The following is a 24,603-nucleotide window of genomic DNA, read 5'->3' as shown; positions in this document are numbered from 1 at the left end:
TATTTGCCTCCAATATTAGTTGAGTCATTTACTCTACAAGATTATTGCCAGTCAGCAAAGGGATAAGGATTGAGGCTGGATTTCACTGAAGATTTCCTTGGTTTTGAGAACTTTTTGGGGAGGAGAATCCCTCTAGTCATGTTGGCCAGCACATTTTCTGCAGGTTAGTCTTCTCAAGGATGGCCACTGCTAGAGGATGATCAGGTCTGTGCTTCTGATTCCTATCTCTAGTCTTAATGATGCAGTCCTTTGCTAAGTACTAGGGATAATTTATATATATATATATATATATATATATATATATATATATATATATATATATATATATATATATATAGTAAATAACTAGGTATAAACAAGACACATAGAGTGGATAAAGGTAATTTGAAAAGGCCAAAGAGTGTTTTATATTTGATCTTGGAGGTCATTGGGAACTACTAAAGCAGAAGTGACCAGAAGTGTGAGAGTGTGTGTATGTGTGTGTCTTATAATTAGATCTATGTTTTAAGAAAATCACTTTGGCAGCTAAGAGGCAGGATTGGACTGGGGAAGAGATGGAGACCAGTTGAAAATTGTCACAGTCCAGAAGAGAGGTGATGTGGGTAGAAATGACAAGATTTGGCAATAGAATAGATATGTGGAGTGAACAGTCAAGGATAGTACTGAGGTTGAAAGCCTGAGTAACTGGGAGTAGGTATTTTAATTTTTTTTATTTTAAAAGAGTGACAGAATTTATTTTTTTCCAATATAAACATACTTTTATATCATCTTATCAATGCATATTTATATTATCTTGCTGCTCAAGAAAAATCAGATCAAACAGGGGAAAAATGAGAAAGAAAATAAGATGCAAGGAAACAATAACAAAAAGAACCACACTCAATTCCCACACTCCTCTCTCTCTCTGGCTACAGACGTTCTTCACAAGATCATTGGAACTGCTCTGAATCATCTCATTGTTGAGAAGTCATGTACAATAACACTCTTGAGAACAGAAGTTCAAAATGGGGAAGGTTTGGTATGTGGAGGAGAGAAAATTCATTTGGTTTTTGAACATCTTGACAGAAAAGGTGCTTGCCCACAAGTCATCCTCCAATTTGAGATGTCCAAGATACAATTCAAGAGGTATCAACATAGAGATCATGGCAGGATATAGCGATCTTGGAATCACAGAGATGATAACCACATAGAGATGATCACTGAATCCATGAGAGCTAATGAGGTCATCAAGCAAGACAGCATAGAAGGAAAATAGAAAAGGAGAGACCCTTGGGGGAAATTGGTGGGTATGACCCAGAGGAAGATCCAAAAAAAGAAACTGAGAATGGAGTCAGGAAAAAATTCAGGAGAAAGAGGTAGCAGGAAAACCTAGAGAAGAGAGGGTATTTAGAAGGAGGTGAGCAACAGTGTCAAATGTTGCATAGAAATCAAGGATATTTTGTTGATAACTTTGTGGAGGGTCATGTCAATTGATATTGAGCCAGATTGCAAAAGGTGATTGAAAAGAGTAAAAAGAGAGGCACCAGTTATATAAAGAGCTCTCAAGGAATTTGCATAGCTGCAAAGTAGCAGAGATATAACATGATAGATAATAAGAAGGGTTGGAATGTGAGTTTTTTAAGGAGGCGGAAGACTTGTCTTACTTGAGTGTAAGGGGCCTTTAAATGGGTGCCACAGCACATCGGGAGATTGAGGCCCGGAAGTAATTTCTGTGGATATTAGGACTGCCCTTGGGCGGGATCCTGGCCATATTGAGATAGCTTCGTAATGGGTGACTCTCTCGCTGATTGGCTGTGTGTGTGACCTCACAGGCCCTATGTAAGCCCACTGCAGGCAGCAATCACCCTCTTTAACCTGGCGTGCTTCACCTCGGCTTCCTAGCCTGGGTGGCCAAGCCAAGATGGATAGCCAAAAGAGGTAAGGGTTTTGGTAGTGAACACATGGGTCTTCTGACCAGGTGTTCACTTGGGAACCAACAAGTCAGGGCATCAGTTAGGGCATTATGTGAGTAGGTATAATAAAGGCTTTTAAGATTACACGGGGTTGTTCTTGAGTGCACTACCGGTTATTAAGCTATAGATTCAAGAGATCGTGGCCAGAGACCTTAGAAGGCCTCAGAGGAGGCGAGCCGGGTAGAGTTCACACTGCAAAGGACAGTGGTCAAAGGTACTCTGGTGGGTCTAGGACAGACTAATAATTGTAACTGCCAGGAGAGCACATTACACTTGAGAGGAGAAGGAAAGAAACCAGTAGATGGTAAGCAACTGAAAAGAGTTCAGGGATGGGAGTGGAGGTAATCTGATGGAGAAGCTGGGAGCTGATGAGCACAAATAGAGTAGCTAATCCTTGATAAGGAGAAGGGCTGTTCATCTGAGACCAGAGGCAAAGGCAGTCAGTATTGACTGTATCTTTCACAAACTCAGTATCTTTCCACTTCCAGAATTCTCTTAACCACCATTACTTTCTTGTTTGAAAGTTCATGCTACCCAAATTTATCACCCAATCAAGATCCTGGTGGCCATTAGCTATCAGAACCAACAACTTTCACCTTCCTTCTTCGTTGTCAGTGCCAGCTTCATAGTCTTTCCACAATTCCTGCCTCCAAACTACTAGACTTCAGTAGACAGAGTTTTCTCAAATACTCTGATTTTATAGTTGTATTCCATCTACTCAATTCTCATGACTAAATCCTTTGCTCCACATCAGCTACACACAAATGGTCACACACTTTTGCACATTCATCTTTACCTCATCCATTTTCTACCCTGTCATGAGTATATTTCCGAATAAGTCCATAAACAGCAAACATCCGTTCCAGGTATTACTTGAGACCTGCTCTGTTAGGGATAGCCATTCAAACTATTGGCTGAAACTTTTGAGTCAATGCACTAAGGTGAAGGGCGTGGTGATTCTCCCTCTGACCAGACAGCTTCAATCCCGCCTAAACCTGAACTGGTTCTTGACACGACCCCATCAACTTCACCTTCTGGGATGGAGGGAGGAGGAATTAGTGGGAGGGGCAGTGATATCACTAGCACCTCCCCCCCCAGCAATCACTCCCTCCTATGACTAGATTGCAAAAGGCACTACTTAAAGCCACAGAAGAAGGGCAGGATTTAGGTGATTTGAAAATCAATATGTATCCCGTGATTCAACAGTTTAACTCTTCAGGTCATGAAAGTTAAAGATACACTCCTTTTGATCTAGAAATCCTCAAAGACCTAAAAAAGGCTTGCACTCTTTATGGGGCTACATCAGCTTATGTCAAGATGTTATTACAGAATTTGGCTTATGAAGTCTTAACCCCTAGGGACTGGAAATCTATAGCAAGGACATGCTTAGAACTTGGACAAAACTTGTTGTGGTTTTCTGAATATAGTGAGTTCTGTAGGATACAAGCCCAATGAAATAGTCAAAGTGGAGTTAATCTTCCAATCACCTATGATCAACTAACAGGTATAGGTTCTTATGCAGAAGTTTCAGTACAGATTAATTACCCCATAGCAGCATATGAGCAAATTGCTGCTGCTGCTATCAAAGCATGGGCTTTTCTCCCCAATAAACATGACAAGGGAGAAGCCTTCACAAAAATTGCACAAGGAACAAATGAACCCTTTGCTGATTTTGTGGGATGTTTGCAGACAGCTGTCATACGAACTAATGGTGAAAATGCAGTAACAGAAATTATGGTAAGACAACTTGCTAAAGAAAATGCTAATGAGGTTTGTAGAAGGATTATACTAGGACTACACAAGGATGCTCCTTTAGAGGAGATCATAATCGCTGTGCCACAGTAGGCACAAGTACCTTTTATAATCAGGCTATGATGCAGACTTCCCAAGATCCCAACATAGGAAGACAGGGTCCTTTTTGGCAAGAGACTTCTAGAGAGACTTGTCAATGCTTTCAATGTGGTAAAGTAGGGCATCTGAAAACTCACTGTTGGCATAGAGACAGAGTGAGAAAACAAGATGGGAGAACAAGACCCAATACCTCATGTCCAAAATGCAACAGAGGCTTCCATTGGGCATCAGAATGTAGACTGATTCAGGGAAATGGGATGAGGGATCTGGCCCCAGGGCCCAAGGCAAAAAATACTTGGCGCATCATGGCAGCCGATGCTACACCCAGGGAGTGCCTAGAAGTTCAATACCCAGACATGACCAATCAGCCAGGAAGCAACATGATGGGAGAAAGGGATTACAATTGGGGAGAATAGAGTTGTATGCAGCTGGTATAAGTGAGATACCCCCTAGAGAGGTGAAATCTGTTACTCTCCAGCCTATGGATCCCTTGCCTCCAGGCACAGTAGGTTTGACCATTTCACCTCCTGAGTGTGCTTACAAAGCAGTGTCCATCCATACACTGATATGGGAAACTGGGGAATGTGTAGATAATATCAGTCACTAATACAGGTAGACAATGTGTGACTTATCAACCAGGAGAAGTAGTAGCATCAGGTTTACTTTTACAGACTCCTAATAAGCAATCTGGTAATAGTCACCCAGATTCTGACTCCAAGCAACAAAATCCAGGAATATACTGAACAGCAGCCATGACAGCTGACCGACTTATGCTTACTATCTATATAAATGGTATACCACTAGAAGGACTGGTAGACACGGGTGCAGATCGTACAATCATTAGAGGTGCCAACTGACCCAGTCACTGGACAAAGATGGACAGACACCTACATGGCTGGCGCAGGAGATTCAGTAGCAGCTGAAGTTAGTGCTACCCCTTTGAGATGGATATTTGAAGGGGAAACAGGAGTTTTTACTCCTTTTATAGTTGAAAAAATCCCATCAATCTATAGGGAAGAGATATTTAACAACAATTAGGATTAAAAATGAGTACTTCATTTTTTTTTAGGCAGGGCTGCTGCTGAAGGCCTGCAAACACTTTCCCCTGTTCCTATCCAATGGAAAACTGATACACCAGTGTGGATAGAACAGTGGCCCTTAGGTAGTGATAAAATTCAGGCCTTATTAGATATAGTATAGGAGCAACTTGCCCAAGGATACTTACAACCTTTTCTAATTCTCCAGTATTTGTTGTAAGAAAGAAATCTGGAAAATGGAAGATATGGACTGATTTAAGAAAGGTAAATGAACAGATGGAAACTATGGGAACTCTTCAACCTGCACTTCCATCTCCTACTCAATTGCCTAGAGAATGGCCTCTTTGGTTTACCCAAAAGGATTGTTTCTATTCTATCCCTCTAGATAAGGAGGATATGAAAAGATTTGCTTTTTCAGTGCCCAGCGTTAACTTAACTAAGCCTTATAAAAGATATGAATAGATAGTTTTGCCACAGGGAATGAAAAAAAAAGCCCTACTGTGTGCTGCTCTTACTCCAGTAAGATAAACATTTACAAAAGTAATGTTATTACATTACATGCATGATATATTGGGATGTGCACCTGAGGAATAAATGTTAGAAGCATTTCTATAAAAGAAGATGGAAACACTAAGGAACTATAAATTACACATAGCTCCAGAAAAAAATCAAACAAATGCCCCTTTTCAATATTTAGGATATGAAATATACCCTAAGGTACTTACAGTACAAAAACTTTCCTTAAGAACAGAGAACCTTGTGGTAACCGTGTTAGGACCCTGAGTACCTTAGAATCAGCCTGAGTCAGGATAAGCAAAAGTCTTTATTCTTGGTCTTTAGCAATAGAAGTGAAGAGAGAGTGGACATGTAGGATCTCTGCGATCTCACCTCTTCGACTCTTGCCAAAGTGACCCTGGCTAGTCCTTCTGCACCTCCTATTCCCTCCCACAATTCTCTGTATACACCAAACGATTGGGCCAGCACAGGATAGTGGGAAGGGCCATTTTCCAAGCATATTCTTATAGAGTATTGTCCAATCACTAATTAGCCTCAAGTGCTCAATTGTCCAACCCCAGTGCATTGACTCAAGAGTTTCAGCCCTTCACATCTCCCGCTTTCTTTTGTTTTAAAACACAGGTGGTCACACCATCCCTGACTTCTCAGGAAAGAAGATGAAAAGCACCAAAGGGAAGTGGGGATTGCTAGTGGGTTTCTGGGCTGAAGGGTCTCATTAGAAACAGGTATGCACAAACCCATCAGCATGGGAGGTATTACACAAGCACATAGCAATAACACACGTCTATTAGTGATGACTGCTTCACAACCAGTGCAGGCTCAATGCGGTGTAACAAACATGAATTGTACCTGCAAGTACATAAACAATATGAATCAACACGGTGTTGTAAAAGATTTCCAGAAGTCCTAGAAGGAGGGTATGTAAATAACAATCACACATATGCCTTCTTCAGCAGCCAAGAGATAGTCCAAAACCAATCTATTGTCCATTGCTTCAAGTGTCAGGGAATCCAATGATCCCTGGAAGTTTTTGAAGTCCTACAACAGGTTTTTGTTTTGTTTTGTTTTGTTTTTTTATGTGTTAGAGAATCCAATGATTCCAGCAGATTTTGAAGTCCTGCAATACTCTTATCATTTCTCAGAAAATCCAATTATTCCTGAGGGTTTTTGAGTCCTACAACAGTCTTATCATATCTCAGAGAATCCAGTGATTCCTGAGGGTTTAGAAGTCCTACAATAGTCTTATCATGTCTCAGAGAATCCAATGATTCCTGCAGATTTTGAAGTCTTACAACAATCTTTTCATGTCTCAGGGATTCCAATGATTCCTGAGGATTTTGAAGAACAACAATCACTAAAGACCAAGAATAAAGACCAAGGATTTTTGCTTATCCTGACTAAGGCTGATTCTAAGGTATCCAGGATGCTAACATGGTCACCACACTTCTTAGCTAGGAAGTGTGACCCTGGGCAAGTCACTTAACCCCAAATGCCTCAAAAAAAAAAAAAGAAGAAAAAGAAAAGGGTGGGGAGGATAGAAGAGTTGTTAATAATACTTTACAAAAAATAGGAAAAGCATAAATGTCAAATTAAATTTAAAATTTCAGAGTAGTGAAGATTTTGGAGGTACAGGTATCCCACCTACTACTAAATATGTTACTAATACTCTGCTTGAATCAATCATATACATTATCCTGTATACTACAATATATATATCCTGTATACTATATATATCCTGCTACTACTGGGCTTATATCCCAAGGAAATACTAAAGAAGGGAAAGGGAGTTGTATGTGCTAAAATGTTTGTGGCAGCTCTTTTTGTAGTGGCTAAAACTGGAAGATGAATGAATGTCCATCAATTGGAGAATGGTTGGGTAACCATTATTATGGAATATTATTGCTCTGTAAGAAATGACCAGCAGGATCAATTCAGAAAGGCTTGGAGAGACTTACATCAACTGATGCTGAGTGAAATGAATAGAACCAGAAGATCGCTGTACACTTCAATGCTGTATGAAGATGTATTCTGAAGGAAGTGGAAATCTTCAACATAAAGAAGATCCAACTCACTTCCAGTTGATCAATGATGGACAGAAACAACTACACCCAGAAAAGGAACACTGGGAGTGAATGTAAATTGTTAGCACTACTGTCTATCTACCCAGGTTACTTACACCTTCTGAATCTAATACTTAACGTGCAACAAGAAAATGGGATTTACACACTTATATTGTATCTAGGTTATATTGTAACACATGTAAAATGTATGGGATTGCCTGTCATCTAGGGGAGGGAGTAGAGGGAGGGAGGGGATAATTTGGAAAAATTAATACAAGAGATAATGTTATAAAAAAAAATTACTCATGCATATATACTGTCAAAAAATTTATAATTATAAAATAAAAAAAATATTAATAGTTTCTATTGTTTAAAAGAATGGCTTATGTTAGCACAATGTTAATAATTGAATAGTTGTTTTTATTTTTCAAGTTTATGGCCTTTGGCAAAGCTAGAACACTTCTTCCATATCATTTTTGTCTGTTTTTGTGTTTCTGCACAGAATTTCTGTGTCATATTTATTCTGTGAGCTAGATTTTGTTACTGGAAAGATTTCTTAACATCCTTAATTCCCATTTTAAAAAGGGAAATAGCCTAACTTTTTCCTGTGGACCCCAATTGTGGCTAAAAAGGGGGCTGTAGAAAACAAGTTAGCTAATCAAAATTATAGAACTGTAAAAATGACAACAGATTCTTATGGTTTTGAGAAAAAATAGGAACTGGTTAAAACAATTAAGAAAATTGCAACTTTTTCTTAACCCCACTTTGACCTCTATCTTGTCTGAAGTCTTCTTCTATTGGGAAAGCACCCAAATGGGCTTAAGATGACCCTCTCTACAGCCCTAATCACTCAGCTGCTCTGCTCCCTGGAGTCCTGAATGTATATTAATTGTAAGGATTACTAACAAGATGGTTATAGCCCATATCTCTGTTTGCTAACTTCTCTCATCTCAGATCAGATTAAGAAAAATGTTAAATTATTGTAAGGAAAGCAGCAACAGCCATGAAGACCCCATACAACCTTGCCCAAACACCTCCTCAACTCAGCTTGGGGGAATGGAAATCAGGATTCATGGTTAGCATTCCCTGAGCCCTGGCACCTGAAACCACCATCAAAGGGAGATCCTGGCCCCAGTTACTCCAGCCTTCATCAGATTTTGTCCAGAAACCATTTGGGAAGAATCTGGGTGCTCCTGGCAGCATACAGCGTGAGGTAAGAAAGCCAGTCAGCCTCTATTTTATGGTAAACCCACCATTCAGTTTCAATTACAGAAGTGTATTAGAAGTAATTTATGGCAAATTATTTTCTCTCTGCCCAGTTTTCTGATTTGTAGAAATAATGATTGTTGTGAAGATCATATGATTGCAAAGTGCTTAGCATAAAACAAATGCTATATGAATGTAAACTGCTTTGTTGGATAAAATTGCTTCATATTTGATAACTTTATGGGGTTTTAGATGTGACCAACATACAATGCCAATGTTGAGATAAATATTTTTGGGGTGTGTGCAAATTAAATCAAGCAAATTCAACTAAATTAAGGCCTTACCAGGATTAGGAGGACACTGTATAGAATGTCTTTCTCTTTCTTCCTTCTTCCCTGACTGGAAGAAGGGGTAAGAGGGAAAGAAAATACACATAATTCTGCAAAATTTGTTAGTTGAGATATGAAAGTAAAAGCAGCTTTAAAGAGCTCTAAGCAAAAGCCCACTAAAGGAATATGTAAATTGTAATCTATTTGTACTAAATTTAGGAAAATAGAAAAGCAGTTTACCATGAAAAAATTCTGCCAACAAAACAGTCTGTTTTTGAGTTTATCTAGTGAGACTTCTTGTCATCTTAACTCTTTCCTGGTTCACAAAAGAGAAATGATTTGTATGAATTGGAAAATATCCGAATGGCAATTCAGTTTATCTGGAACATTTAATTGAAATTTAGGGAAATCTCATGAACTAAAATTAAGTAAATTTTAAAATCTGTTTATCTCAATTTAAAAAAAAAAAAAAATGTCTTATTTTGTCCCCAAAACAAGAAAAAATATTTAAAGGAATGGAAATCCTCCCTGAGAACTTCCCAGCTCAACAGCTTGAAGACAGAATAGATTTGTCAATGAAAAGAGAGTAGAAAGTTTATTTAGCCTTGCTAATCCTGTTTTATATTATTTTGTAAATGTAATTTAGGGAATTAGGTATTTTCACTATCTCTAGAAAATTAAAAGGAAATTACTACTAAGACTATTTAGCTATTACTTAGGAAAAATCTAAAATTGTTAACTAAGTTATTTGTCTTGTGTTAAACCTAAATTTGATAATATGGAGGGTTTCACCTTATCAATTCAACTTCAAGTACAAATGTGTCAAACAGCACAGAGCCCATAAAAAACTAAGAAGGGTTGGAGTGGGAAACAATAAGCTCAGCCCCTTCCCTGAGGCTTCAGTCAACTCGCCTTAATTTGTAAGTTTACCAGTTTTCTTGAAACCATCAGGGTAAGCAAGGTCTTCAGCCCTAAGAAATGAGCTGCTTCTATAGACTTGTCTATATATAGAGTCTATCTATAGACTTGTTTAATGATTAATTCTTTGCACCAGGATGAGTTTAAACATATAAAACAATCTAAACAATCTCTTATTTGTGTAAGTTCTGGAAAAATTAAAAAAATAATAATTTATCCAGCCTTAAGCTATGATTAGTAGATTTGCTATTAGAAATAAAATCTCTTGGGACTGTAACTGATATTCTTCTGAGTTTTGAATTTGATTGATCATTAAGTCAAAGACCCACTACACTTCAGAGATATACTATAAGTTCAGAGAAATGTGACCTTGAACAGGTATCTGTATCTGGACTAGAGTTGGGAGGACAACCTTGATCTTTGCTTAAGATGGAATCTTTCTTACTCAGTTCCCCAGCTTTGCTCCTTAAATAAGGAAACACTTGATTATTCCTTGGTCTGACTATAAAGTAGAATTATTATTATTGGATATCAAATTGAACTAAGGATGCTTTATTTTGTCATGTGTATGCTCTCAGGCTGGTTCCTGAAGAACCACTTCTAATATTATAATCATATTCCTGTATTTTCCTCCTATAACAAATTCCTATAATCAGAGCAAATAGTCAATACAAGCCATGAACAAAATTCATTTATATAATATCTTCGTGTTTTCCATCTGAAAATAAAGTAGTCTGTATATTCTAAATAATTTGGTGTTTGAGTATTTTGCCTAGTTATCTACATATAGATGTTTGTCTGTATGAAATAAAGTCCTAAAAGATTTCCAAAATAATATAAGAACAATTGACATGATTGTTAAGACCTGTTATTTACTGTTTATTGAAACTAAAGTTGAACTATCTTTAACATTTGAATGTGTGTCCTGTGACATAAATATATTTTATTACAGGAAAAACTGATGGCCAATCTACGCTGGCTTCTCTATACCTTATAGCAGTCCTTGTGGACTTGTCTTTCTTTTTTTTAATTTATTTTTTATTTTTTTTATTAATTTTATAATTATAACATTTTTTGACAGTACCTATGCATAGGTAATTTTTTACAATATTATCCCTTGTACTCCCTTCTGTTCCGAATTTTACCCCTCTTTCCCTCCACCCCCTCCCTAGATGGCAGGCATACCCATACATATTAAATATTTTATAGTATATCTTAGGTACAATATATATATGTGCAGAAATGAATTTTGTTGTTGTTGTTGTTGCAAAGGAAGAATTGGATTAGGAAGGTAAAAATAACCTGGGGAGAAAAACAAAAAAATGCTAACAGTTTACACTCATTTCCCAGTGTTCCTTCTCTGGGTGTAGATGATTCTGTCCATCATTGATCAATTGGGATTGGATTAGCTCTTCTCTATGTTAAAGATATCCACTTCCATCAGAATACATTCTCCTATAGTATTATTGTTGAAGTGTATAATGATCTCCTAGTTCTGCTCATTTCACTCAGCATCAGTTGATGTAAGTCTCTCCAAGCCTCTCTGTATTCCTCCGGTTGGTCATTTCTTACAGAATAACAATATTCCATAACCTTCATATACCATAATTTACCCAACCATTCTCCAATTGATGGGCATCCGTTCATTTTCCAGTTTTTAGCCATTACAAAAAGGGCTGCCACAAACATTTTGGCACATACAGCTCCCTTTCCCTTCTTTAGTATTTCCTTGGGATATAAGCCCAGTAGTAGCACTGCTGGATCAGAGGGTATGCACAGTTTGATAACTTTTGGGGCATAATTCCAGATTGCTCTCCAGAATGGTTGGATTCTTTCACAACTCCACCAACAATGCATCAGTGTCCCAGTTTTCCCACATCCCCTCCAACATTCATCATTATTTGTTCCTATCATCTTAGCCAATCTGACAGGCGTGTAGTGGTATCTCAGAGTTGTCTTAATTTGTATTTCTCTGATCAATAGTGATTTGGAACACTCTTTCATATGAGTGGAAATAGTTTCAATTTCATCACCTGAAACTTGTTCATATCTTTTGACCATTTATCAATTGGAGAATGGCTTGATTTCTTATAAATTAAGTGTCAATTCTTAATATATTTTGGAGATGAGGCCTTTATCAGAACCTTTAACTGCAAAAATGTTTTCCCAATTTGTTACTTCCCTTCTAATCTTGTTTGCATTAGTTTTGTTTGTACAAAAGATTCTTAATTTGATGTAATCAAAATTTTCTATTTTGTGATCAATAATGATCTCTAAGAGTTCTCCTTTGGTCACAAATTCCTTCCTCCTTCACAAGTATGAGAGGTAAACTATCCTATGTTCCTCTAATTTATGATCTCGTTCTTTATGCCCAAATCATGGACCCATTTTGATCTTATCTTAGTATGTGGTGTTAAAGGTGGGTCCATGCCTAGTTTCTGCCATACTAATTTCCAGTTTTCCCAGCAGTTTTTGTCAAATAATGAATTCTTATCCCAAAATTTGGGATCTTTGGGTTTGTCAAACATTAGATTCTCTTTCCTTTTTTTAATCAGGTTTACTAAGGGTTTGTCTATTTTGTTGGTTTTTTCATAGAACCAACTCTTAGTTTTATTAATTAATTCAATAGTCTTTTTACTTTCAATTTTATTAATCTCACCTTTTAATTTTTGAATTTCAAGTTTTGTGTTTGTCTGGGGGTTTTTAATTTGTTCCTTTTCTAGCAATTTTAGTTGTAAGCCCAATTCGTTGGCTCTCTCTCTATTTTATGCAAATAGACCTGTAGAGATATAAAACTTCCCCTTATTACTGCTTTGGCTGTATCCCACACACTTTGGTATGATGTCTCATTATTGTCATTTTCTTGGGTGAAGTTATTAATTATGTCTATGATTTGCTGTTTTACCCAATCATTCTTTAATATAAGATTATTTAGTTTCCAATTATTTTTTGGTCTATTTTCCCCTGGCTTTTTATTAAATGTAATTTTGATTGCATTGTGGTCTGAAAAGGATGCATTTACTATTTCTATCTTACTGCATTTGATTTTGAGGTTTTTATGCCCTAGCATATGATCAATTTTTGTACAAGTTTGTACTGCTGAGAAGAAAGTATACTCCTTTCTGTCTCCATTTAGCTTTTGCCAAAGATCTATCATATCAAACTTTTCTAGTATTCTAATTACCTCTTTGACTTCTTTCTTATTTTGTGGTTTGATTTATCTAATTCTGAGAGTGCACGGTTGAGATCTCCCACTATTATAGTTTTGCTGTCTATTTCTTCTTGCAGCTCTCTTATTTTCTCTTTTAAGGATTTAGATGCTGCACCACTTGGTGCATATATGTTTAATATTGATACTGCTTCATTATCTATGCTACCCTTTAGCAGGATATAATGCCCTTCCTTATCTCTTTTAATTAGATCAATTTTTGTTTTTGCTTGATCTGAGATGAGGATGGCTACCCCTGCTTTTCTGGCTTCCCCTGAAGCATAGTAGATTCTGCTCCACCCTTTTACTTTTATTCTGAATGTATCATCCTGTTTCAGGTGTGTTTCCTGTAAACAACATAGTAGGATTCTGGCTTTTAATCCAGTCTGCTAACTGCTTCCTCTTTATGGGGGAAGTTTACCCCATTCACATTTATGGTTAGAATGACTAATTCTATATTGCTTGCCATCCTGTTAACCCCTGTTTATGCTTTTCTCCCTTCCTTCCCTCTTATGCCCCTCTCCAGTATTACACTTGAGAGCACCACTTGCTTTTCACAGCCCTCCCTTTTTAGTATCCCTCCCCCACCTTAAAGTTCCTCCCCCTATTTTACCCCTTTTCCTCACAATTTCTGTATTCCCTTCCTCCTAGCTTACTCCTTCCCTCTCACTTTTCAATGAAGTGGAAGAAGTTCCACCATAAATCGAATATGTTTATTGATACTATGTTCATCCCCTCCTTTCTTTCTCTCAGATATAATAGGTTATCTTTGCCTCTTCATGAGATGTAGTGCCACCACTTTACCCTTTTTTATGATATAATTTCCTTTCCACCTCTAGTTTCTAGGGCAAATTATACATATGTTCTTTACATATCTTTATGGCAGAAATATAGTTCTCAAGATTTCTTTTTACCTTTGTAGAAATCTCTTGAGTTCTGTATTTGAAGATCAAACATTTTGTGTAGATCTGATTTTTTCATCAAGAATAGATAGAATTCATTTATTTTGTTAAATATCTATCTTCTTCCCTGGAAAACGATGCTCATTCTTGCTGGGTAAGTTGTTCTTGGCTGCATACCAAGTTCCTTAGCCTTTCGGAATATCATGTTCCAGGCCCTTCGTTCCTTTAATGTGGACACTGCTAGATCCTGAGTTATCCTTATTGTGGCTCCTCCATATCTGAATTGCTTTTTTCTAGCAGCTTCCAATATTTTTTCCTTTGTCTGATGGTTCTTGAATTTGGCCACTATATTCCTTGGCGTTTTGATTTTAGGGTCCCTTTCAGTAGGTGGTTGATGAATTTTTCCAATGTTTGTTTTACCCTCTGTTTCTAAAACATCTGGGCAGTTCTCTTTTTTTCCTCACATTTTTCAGGGAGTCTGATTATTTTCAAATGTCTCTCCTGGATCTGTTTTTCAGGTCTGTTGTCTTTCCAATAAAGTACTTGATATTCTTTTCAACTGTTTCATCTCTCTGGTTTTGCTTGACTACTTCTTGGTTTCTCCTTGAGTCATTCATTTCTACTTGTTCGAGTCTAATTTTCAATGATGTATTTTCTTCACTCACTTTTTTTGTATCTTTTTGTAATTGTCCAATTGAGTTTTTAAGTGAGTTTTTTTTCTTCTATGTAATTTTTTTCCATTTCATCCATTTCATTTTTAGAGAGCTGTTTTCTTTTTCCAAGTCACTAATTTTATTTCTCAATGATTTGTTTTCTTTATCCACTCTGTCTTTAAATGCCTGGGATGACTTCTCCAGACTCTCTTGCCAAGCTTTCCTTTCCTTTTCCCATTTCTCTTTCAGCTCTCTTGTGAGAGCCTTTTTGATTTCCTCTATGAGAGTTTTGTGTATTGAGCAGATGATCATATCCCCCTTAGGGGATTCCTCTGGAGACAGTCTGCTTTTAGTCTCCTCAGGGTTTGAAGTCTGCTCTCTCTCCATACAGAAGCTGTCAATGGTTAGAGCCCTTTTAAATTTTTAGTTCATTTTGTCAGAGCGGGACTTGAAGAAAACAAATTGACAAGAGAAACAATTGGTCTGTTTCTGGGGGGGATGGGGCTGGATGATGTGACTGGGTTGCTCTATAGACTGTGGGAGACAGCAGCAAAACACTAGCAGGACAGCGATGGCTGCACTGCGTCTGCGTTCTGAGGCTCTAAGAATGCACTGAGGCACTCCGAGTGAGGGTGAGGGTGGCCGGACCAAGAGACGGCTAGCTTTCCGGGGTCTTTACCTCCAGTGTTTATACCTTCTCTGCTGCTCCTGGCTTGCTGCCAAGACGGAGTATCCACTCTGGGGTAAGGTCATTTTGCAGAAATGGAAGAGATTGCACCTGTCCCCCCTCCAGTCTGAGCAGTGTAAGCTGCCTGCTTTGCTCTCTCTACTTGTTCTCAGTCTGTGCCCAGTCTGTTCATCCCCTCCCCCAAGCAAACACAGACCTTTTCTGGCAAATTTCAAGGATGGTGATTATTTGTGGGTTTCTTTTCCAGTCAAGCATTAATTCTGAGGCTTGTCATGAAGTAAGTCCTGAGAGAAAACATGGAGCTCAAGCAGCTGCTTGCCTCTTCTTCGCCATCTTGGCTGGAAGTCCTGGACTTATCTTTCTATATCAGATAATTCTAACCTCTACTTGTTAGATTCTAGATTTTGGTCAATTACAGCTGCATTGACCAGCTTCAAACAGCTGAATCAACCATTATATACTTCAATCAGTTCCAGCTCACCACCCCCTCCATACATATATGAATGGGACCCTGCAAGTTAAGGCTCTATGCCCATTTTCAGCAATAAGCAGTTTTAGAAGATGAGATCACTCTCCCTGCTCCCAAAGGACTTTGAGCCCACTTGATTTGAGAAGAACTGGAACTGATTGGTGAATGGACCCCAAATTATCCAGTGTGTGGATGGGTCTCTTGTTATGATGTATCTGGGACTTAGGATGGTACAAATTCTCACATCTCAGATATAGGATTCCACAATGTTTCAGGCCTCTCAGTAACATACTGTACAGGCATTTTAAAAATAGCCACATATATTTCTAACTGCAGATACTGTTTTAAGGAATGGCACTGGAATCCAAATAATGAATGCTAGGAGGATATATTGTAAAATGTTACAATTGTGTTTTATCCCAATGTCTTCTATTCAAATGTCTTCTAAGTTGCTGCTTAAGGTTCTTATTATTGAACACCTACCCTATGTAATGGTGCCTACTAAGATTAATCATCTTTGGTACAGGTCAGCAGGTGAACAGGTTTGAGATTATATCAAAAGAAAATTAGAAAATAAAAGTAGAAAAAGGAGATTTGTTGGTTTATTCATTGCTGGAGTTCCAGCAACTATAGCAACCATTACATCACTTACTATTTAAGCTACAGCTCCTAACAATCTATTCAGACTGCCCAATGTGCAAATCAATTAGCAAAAATACATCATAAGCTCTTAAACAAATTAATATAGATGAGTTAAAGTAAGGATCCAAGTTTATGGAACAATTATTAATATGGTTAGGGGATCAGTTTGGAAACTCAATCACAACTAATTTGGTATAATAAATTCACACACACACATATACACAACTCTATAGATGGGATAATAATAACATCTATGTGGCATGGCATCAAATAAGAAACAGAATAAATGCAACTATACATAATTCCAACTTATTTGGGATAAATATCTATTAGCTGCCTTAGCAGAAAACATGGCAAAAAGTAGCGTCCCTGGAATTGATGCTAATAACATTGCAAACCAAATATTTGGTAGTTAAAAAAGATAAATCCTGTAAATAATCTGACTTCTATACTTTTGCATTTTGTTACTCTTGCATGTGTTATTCTTGTACTGATTGGCTTAGCCCCTTGTGCTTTCCAGTATGTCTTTCAGTTCATGAACTTCAAAGATTTCATCTTCTGAATAAAAAAGGGGGAGATGTAGAGGGCCAGTATTGAATAAGTTCATGAACAGCAAGAGTCTGGTCCAGGTGTTACGTGAGACCTGCTCTCTGTTAGGAATAGCCAAACTATTGGCTCATCATATATATATATATATACTCAGGATAAATTTAGAATATGCTTGATAGAGAATGCATGTGACAGAAACAAAGCATCACAACTATGCTATTTACAACTCTTTTTTTGACAAATACCTTGCTATTGATAATTTGTTATTTATAACTGTTTTTACACATACCTTGCTATTGACAAATTGTTATTTATAACTGTTTTTACACATATTTTGCTAGTGATAATTTCTGTTACTGATGATCCTGACATGATACGTATTTTGTTATTGCTAATGAATTGAAATATCAAAGTATGGTATTTGCATTAACCCTGGAAGATATACAGTATCACCTGGAGGTAGCTGCTGTTAATGTAACACTAGTTTAAAGAATATATAAATCCTGGCACTCAGAGTAATAAATTGAAATTGCAAAGTATATCTTCCATCTGGCCTCAGATATTCATTCACATTCTCAGTATTCATTAGAGCTGAACTTCAATAGGCACTATTGATATAATTATTCATCTTTGAGTAAAAACGGAAAGTGGGATGGGATGAAAGAAGCAGGTGTAGTCTTGGAGTCCAGAAATGACCAATTTAAAGGTCCTCCTCCCAAGATATATTCAATGAAAGGGGGAATTTTAATTAAGATTTAAGGTTATTTACTCATTCACAAGTTAAGTGAATTTTCTTAACTTTGATCCTAAGGATCAAATTTGATCCTAAGAATGTAAATGGGATGCCAGAGGTATCATTGAAACTTGGTCATATAATACCTGTGGCTAGATAAAATATTTATTAGGCACTTACTATGTGCCATATATTACAATAAGGACATGTAATACCATTATAATTATATACTATTATATTATATATATATATATATATATATATATCATAATAAGCATTATAATAAAACAGTCCTACTACTCTCAAGGATATTATGTTCTCAAAAGGAATGTGTTTCTAGATAAGTATACTTTAAAAATCAAAAGAAATAGGCATACTCATTGAAATTAGAAGGGTAAAAGTATTTGGATTGAGAGCATTTGGATGAAAATCAACAGAGGCAGAAATTGAATTGATTTTGTCATTGGAATATCTATGAACCATACAAACAGAAAAAAGGGAATAGATAAGTAAACAATCACAAGTATGAATTCTGATATAATGGAAATTCAGTAATTCACACATTTGTTAGCTGTCTCTCTCTTCTCTTTTCCCAAACCAGTAAATCTTTCAACTTCCTTTAATCATAATATAATTTATTTAAAAGATAGAAAAACTAACACGAGCCTCTCCTCGGCCTTATCTCATCAAATAGAAATTGGTTGCTATGGTAGAAGTAATAGAAAGCACATGAAGAGTACTACAGCATAAAATTTAATGATGGGTAAGAAAAAGCTAGGCAGTTTGACATGCACCTTGGATTTTGTGGAAGCACATTTCAAAGGGTTCAGTAGGCCAGGTAGGATTTTCATGATCTAAAGTTCTATAAAGGATGTTTGTCCAGAAAACTGAAGAGGTCAATTCTGTGGACACAGAAAGGAAATATTTCTAATGAGAGGAAAGCAAAATGGGAACTGCTCAAAAGCTGGATAATAGGGTATAGTGATCAACAAACTTAAGATTTTAAAAAGATATATGGGAGAGGGAAGCAGGTTGATAAAAGATGTTAATTAAGTACAGTACTGCATAAATGAAGAATCAGAATGAGCCAAATTTGATGAAGAAAGCTAAGAATAACCAAGTTCTCCCCCCCCTTTTTTAAAATTGGTGGAAGGAAAAGGAGAATTAAAGAAGTAACCTCTGATGGTGATAGACAAGACAATGAAAACTGCAAAGTGTTAACAATTCACATTTGTAGATACTTTCTGATAATATAAATTGGATATTGTAAAGAGAATACAAAGCTATCCTTGATGAGCTTATCTCACTTTGTTCAGGTGAATTATACCTTTAGGAACTGATTTAACTTGCAGAAGAGATGGCTGAATCACTATCAATGATATATAAAAGATGTCCTATAGTTTGAGAGAAGGGCAAATATTTTGATTTAAAAAAAAAAAAAAAAAAAAAAAAAGCTTCGCATCTATAAACTATAAACCAGTGAATTTGGCTGATTCCTGACATAACTTGAGTATACCTTATGAATCAAATCCTCAGAGAAAATCAGAAGAGAAAATCAGGACTTCAACTTCACAAATACAAGATTTTATAGGCACAGTTTGATGAAACTTTGTCTGAAAACTTTGGGTGCCTTTAGTAAGCTCAATGAATCAGCATTTTGATAACTTGGTAAGATACTGCTTCCTGGAATGTGGAGGTCATTTTGTCCAGTCTTTACCTCTTATTAGTCATTTGAGCACTACAGGTTAAAGTGGCATAGATACATCTGGTAATGTCCAGAACAATTTTTAAAACCTGAGGTATATGGAGTCCATGGGAGTAGATTAGACTGTGGAGGACACATGAACCATAATTAAGTATTTGAAGGTCTGTCAGGAGTTATATGTCTTAGATTTCTTCTCTGGCCCAAAATGGACAAACTAGAACCAACAAAGGGGGTAGAAGTTACAGGAAGAAAAATTTAGGTTTGATATTGTAGTGTCCTGTCTTCTCTCAATTGTAATCCTTCTCTCGGAGGAGGTTTCTTTTCTCTGTGAATCCTTTTCTTTGTGAGCAGGTTTCTTGGGAGGCTTCTGGAGCCTCCAGCCAGAGGGAAGGTAGAATATTGAATCCTCCTCTTCCTCAATCGTGGCTCTGAATCTCCTCCAGCTTCCCTGAAGTTCTCCTGGGAAGTCTTATGCTTCCCCAATCCTGACTCTTGTCTCCAGACTCAATGTTCCTCTTTTTATCCTCCCAGAGAAGGAGCTTGTGGGTATTCCCAGGGACTTGTAGGAACTCCTACAACCAATGAACTTGCTTCTTTAAAGGTGTAAACTCCTCTAAAGGTTTGAATTAAAGGTGTGAACTCTGAGCTAGAGAATTGTTAAGTACCAGGCTAAATTAGGCAACCGAGTTAGCACCTAGTAATCCTAACAAATATCAAGATTATCTTCCCAATAATGAGAAAAGCTAAAAAATGGAATTGGCTACCTTGAAATATGGTGGGTTTCTCCTTGATGGAAATCTTTAAGCAAAGGATGAATGACAAAACCATGTAAATTATAGTGAAGATTCTTTTCTAGGGATTGGATATATTATGACTGCTAAAGTCCTTTCCAACTTGGAAATTCTGATCTTTTTTTCAATAAAAGTCAAAATGAGCTGAAGCTCACGAAAAACTAAGTTCAGCAAAAAGAGTTTGTTGTCATTCTTAGTCATAAAAAGGGGAAAACTGAGAATCAAAGTGCTAAGGCATCTGCTTGAATTGGATAGAACAAAAATGCTAACAGAAAGTTGAAGCCAATGCTAACTATGGAGAAAGATAATGTACCCTCGATAAGTTCAAATCATCTGTCCCAAATGAGACTGAAAATTGACAGATATAATTGCTAAAGCATATTCAGTGATACCTGAAAAATATGGAGTATCAGAGATAAGGAAAGGCAAATCTCTAAATTGTTGAGAAAGGGATTATAACTGTAGATTATAACTTGATTTCTAAATTTCTGGCAAAATTCTAGAATGTATTGATAGTGCACATATAGGTAAAATGACAAAAATCTAGCATAGTTTCCTCAAGAATAGATCATGCCAAACAGCTTATTTTTAAAACTTTTTTTGGGTTAGAGTAATAAAGGAGCTTCGGGGCAGTTAGATGGTGCAGTGGATAGAGGACCAGCCCTGAAGTCAGGAGGATCTGAGTTCAAATCTGGCCTCAGACACTTAATACTTTCTAGCTATGTGACCTTGGGCAAGTTATTTAACCCCAATTGCCTCAGCCAAAAAACAAAAGAAGAAAGAAAGAACAATTCTTCTGTCTCATGTATAACAGACTCCCCAAAGGGTCTCCCCTAGAAACGGTTCAAGCTATCCAAGAAGGAGTTTGTGTGAGTGTGGTTTTGTGTGTGTGTGTGTGTGTGTGTGTGTGTGTGTGTGTGTGTGTGTGTGTGTGTATGCTTTCATATGGAAGGGAAATGTAGTACACAAGATGACAGAATTTTCATTTTTTTCAGAATGCCTTTAAGTTCTTTGTTTTTTTATTCTTATAACTATAACACTTTAATAAACAGCAAAAATACTGTGATGATCTATAAAAATATTACCTTCACCTTCTTCATCTCCTTAGTTTACTGAGAGCTCCTATATACTTTAAAAAAAAAAAGAATATAAGAAACACTACAAGGTATTAAATCATTCTTAATACTCAGATATCACAGAGATTATTGGCACTTTATTGAACTCTATTGGAGTACTTTAGAAAACTAAAAACAAACACCAGGTTGTTAATATGAACTTTTATAAAGATACCTTAAAAAAAGCTATTACTACCCAGAATCCCTGACTGCGCATGTGCCTCTATGTGGCAAAAAATTAATTTGCAATTCAGTAGTAAAATGCTAAGCAAATACTAGAAAGGTAATAGCTTCAGTATTTACTGTTTAGTTTCAACCTAGATCATCAGTTTTTCTGTAAGTCACCTGATTGTATTGCTAGGGAAATATAATGTCACTAAGATTATTTTTGCTTTGACTTGGCAAAAAAGTATAGCTACATATTTATAATTTTCAAAAAGCAAAATGTTTAGCTTATCATGAGTGACTTTGGGTGCCTAAGAAAATTATAAACTCAGAGCTGGAGAGGATCTCAGAGGACATTCATCAAGGTCAACTCCTTCATTTTATAATGGAACTGAAATTTAAGGAGACTGTGACCTGTCCAAGGTCACATGGTAAAGACCTCTGTCTTCTGAGCCAGTGTCTTCTAGTAGATCTCAAGCATAGAAAGAGTTATATGTATATAACTCAGTTCTATACATAACTGTATGTATAAGTTATATACATGAGTTATGTAAATATTGTAATATGTATGAGCTATATACATATGAGTTATGTATATATTGGAGTTTTTGTGGTGTTCTCACTTCTTAAAGGCTTAGTAACCAGCAATATCTTTCAACAAATGTAATTAATAATTTGACATATCAGAAAAAAAGACAAACCTAGAATTAAAATTATTTTCTCATCAAATATGTTGTTTAAAATGTATTGGAGTAGGAAGAAATATGCGAGAATCACACAAAACTGGAATATTAGCTTAATAATAGAAAACTTGAAATTGTTATTAAGTCAGATTAGCACCAACCATTTATGTACAATTTATATAAATGTCTAGCAGAATGAATGTTGGGAATATATAACTTTAAAAAAAAGTTACAGAGATCAATAATGAACTTATGAATGTCTCTTAATAAAAAGAAGAAAAGCCATTAAATTAATAAAGACAAGTGTTCAGATTTATTTGGAAAATTCACAGTTTCTAATGGCACTACAGCTCTGTAGTTACATAAGTCTTCTTTTCAACATGTTGAATGCTGCACTCAGATGATATTATTTTCCCACCCCTACCTCATTCTTACTTTGGACCTTAATTCATTCTAATTATTATAAAACTTAGGCCCTCTTGCTCTGAATGGCTAAATGTGCAGACTGACCAACAAAAATTACATCACCCAAAACATATTGGTAAACTACCATGAAAGCAGCAAGGAAAAAAAAAAAAAAAATTAAGGTTTTAAATAAGTCACATTACATACAATACCCAGAAAAGGCATCAGATGGGTTTTACAAAAGGATATTACTAAAAGTGCTCAATAAGTTATAACAGCCTTACAAAGAATGTGAAGCTGTTAGTCCTCAATACAGAAAGAACATGCTTTCTCCAATTTCACTCACCATTGCACATTCATACCCCTATGGAATAATTGTAATCCAAGTATACAATCGCTGCCAAAATTAAAAAAAAAAAAAAGACAAAGTATGAAAACAGACAAAAACCACACACATCCAAACATCCCGCCCTGCACATTTGTAACCAATCCTAAAGCAAACACATTATGGAATTTTTCATTCAGACTTGACCATTTACATAGACCAGGTTTGGCAAACTAACTGGCATGACTGTTTATATTTGGACTCTGCATCAATGATATAATTTTACACTATTACTGGTCATAAATTTGGTCTTTTCCTTTGCCAAACCTACTTCTCCAAATTTTGCATGTTTCAAAGGATTGGTATTCATGGTGAATAATCAGAATTCAAGTGTAGCCAATAAGTACCCACACAATGGTAATTATATACACACTTAAGGTGAATTTAAAAAAAAAAAAAAAAATTGGGAATAATGGTCATCTGCAAGGTCCTAGGTGGTCCACTTTGTGTTTATATCATTCAATTCCCAAGGATAAACGAATTCATTCTAAATCAAGAAGATGAAAACACCATTAACAGCATCACAATCCCCCTTAGAGGACAGGCTTTCTGGCCCTGCAATTCTTTTATATTTCTGGGTGAGTTTGCTACACAAGAGGTATTCTAGGCAAGTCACATCTGATCCTCACTGCCTGATATACATGTACAGGCTGAGCTTCAGGCACAAGCCACTTGTAGAGCAATGTAGTGTTTACAGCTTCAAAAAAGCTTATGTTACCAAAGAAATCAGATGATAGAAACAAGTTTCTCTTTCTCTCTCATCTTCCAGTGGCATTATAAATAGACACAAGGCACATAAATATGGGAAGGTGCAAGAAATAGGAACAAAGCTGAAGGAAGAGCATTAGGCTTTCATTCCTATTCTACCCAGGGAACTGGGTTTCCAAATTACCTTTGCCCCAGAAATTAATCTATGAAAAAACATCTTTATAAAATGTCTCCCATTGGCCAGGTAGGAAGTGATCAGCCTTGTAAAACTGCAGCTCATTAACCAAGATTGACACAATCCCATCTACTTTAAAAAGGCAGAAATCATAATTTCTGAATACTTTTCCCATTAGTTTTTAATGCCTCCCTAACCCGCCCCCCCAACCCTTTCAAATACCACAGACTTCTTCAGTGAACAATAAAAGTCTCCAGTATGAAAAATTCAGCAAGTTTTTAGATGTGTCCTGAAACTGCTGTGACACCAAATGTTCCCACTGTGATCTCCTTGTTTCCTTTGATGAAGTCATGCAGGCTCGGCATCGAACCTGACTTAGTCTGAATTAGAGTTTTTATCAACTTTCCTTGGTCTTGAACTCTCGATCGCCTTCGTTTTAAAGCCCTCTTCTCAGTTTTTGTTTTTTGAGTCTGTCCATTACACAAACTTGTGCAAGCTGAAATGCCACAGAAATAGGATTCCTCAGACTGTGAGGAGGTTTCCGAGCTTCCTTCAGATGGAGGACCCTTATAAGAAGAGTGATAAACCTCTCCCATATTAGAGAAATCTCTCTGGTTCGTAAAGGGCTTCTTTGCTTTAATGTCTCCATTGGCTATAGGATGTGATGTATCAGCTGCTTTAACAGTCTCAATTTTTTCAGTTTTATATTTACAGCGTTTCTTCTACAGCAAATACAGAAAAGAAATCTGGGATTAGAA

The 24,603-nt window shown here is 36.6% G+C and overlaps 2 protein-coding genes across 5 annotated transcripts in view; both read right to left on the bottom strand.

Annotated features, from left to right (window-relative positions):
- The window catches only part of FASLG (Fas ligand), a 41,298-nt gene extending 18,934 nt beyond the window's left edge, over nucleotides 1–22,364 (bottom strand). The window contains exon 1 of one of the 2 annotated variants that reach the window (XM_074308370.1): nucleotides 21,295–22,364. The gene's annotated coding sequence lies outside the window, so the exon portion shown is untranslated. Of the gene's footprint in view, nucleotides 1–5,627; nucleotides 5,929–21,294 lie in introns of those variants that run through there. The other variant, XM_074308369.1, reaches the window with a different exon arrangement.
- Nucleotides 22,365–22,462: 98 nt separating this feature from the next.
- SUCO (SUN domain containing ossification factor) overlaps nucleotides 22,463–24,603 on the bottom strand; it is an 86,475-nt gene continuing 84,334 nt past the window's right edge. For 2 of the 3 annotated variants that reach the window (XM_074308366.1, XM_074308367.1), the window contains one exon: nucleotides 22,463–24,567. In XM_074308366.1, the coding sequence (XP_074164467.1) occupies nucleotides 24,124–24,567 (444 nt within the window). In that variant the 3' untranslated portion in view covers nucleotides 22,463–24,123. The remainder of the gene's footprint in view (nucleotides 24,568–24,603) is intronic. The other variant, XR_012489006.1, reaches the window with a different exon arrangement.

The sequence above is a fragment of the Sminthopsis crassicaudata genome, chromosome 4 (assembly GCF_048593235.1).
Source record: "Sminthopsis crassicaudata isolate SCR6 chromosome 4, ASM4859323v1, whole genome shotgun sequence".
In the NCBI taxonomy this organism is placed as follows: Eukaryota; Metazoa; Chordata; class Mammalia; order Dasyuromorphia; family Dasyuridae; genus Sminthopsis; species Sminthopsis crassicaudata.
The sequence above is the reverse complement of the archived record's forward strand: the minus strand, read 5'-3'. Positions and strand labels throughout refer to the sequence as shown.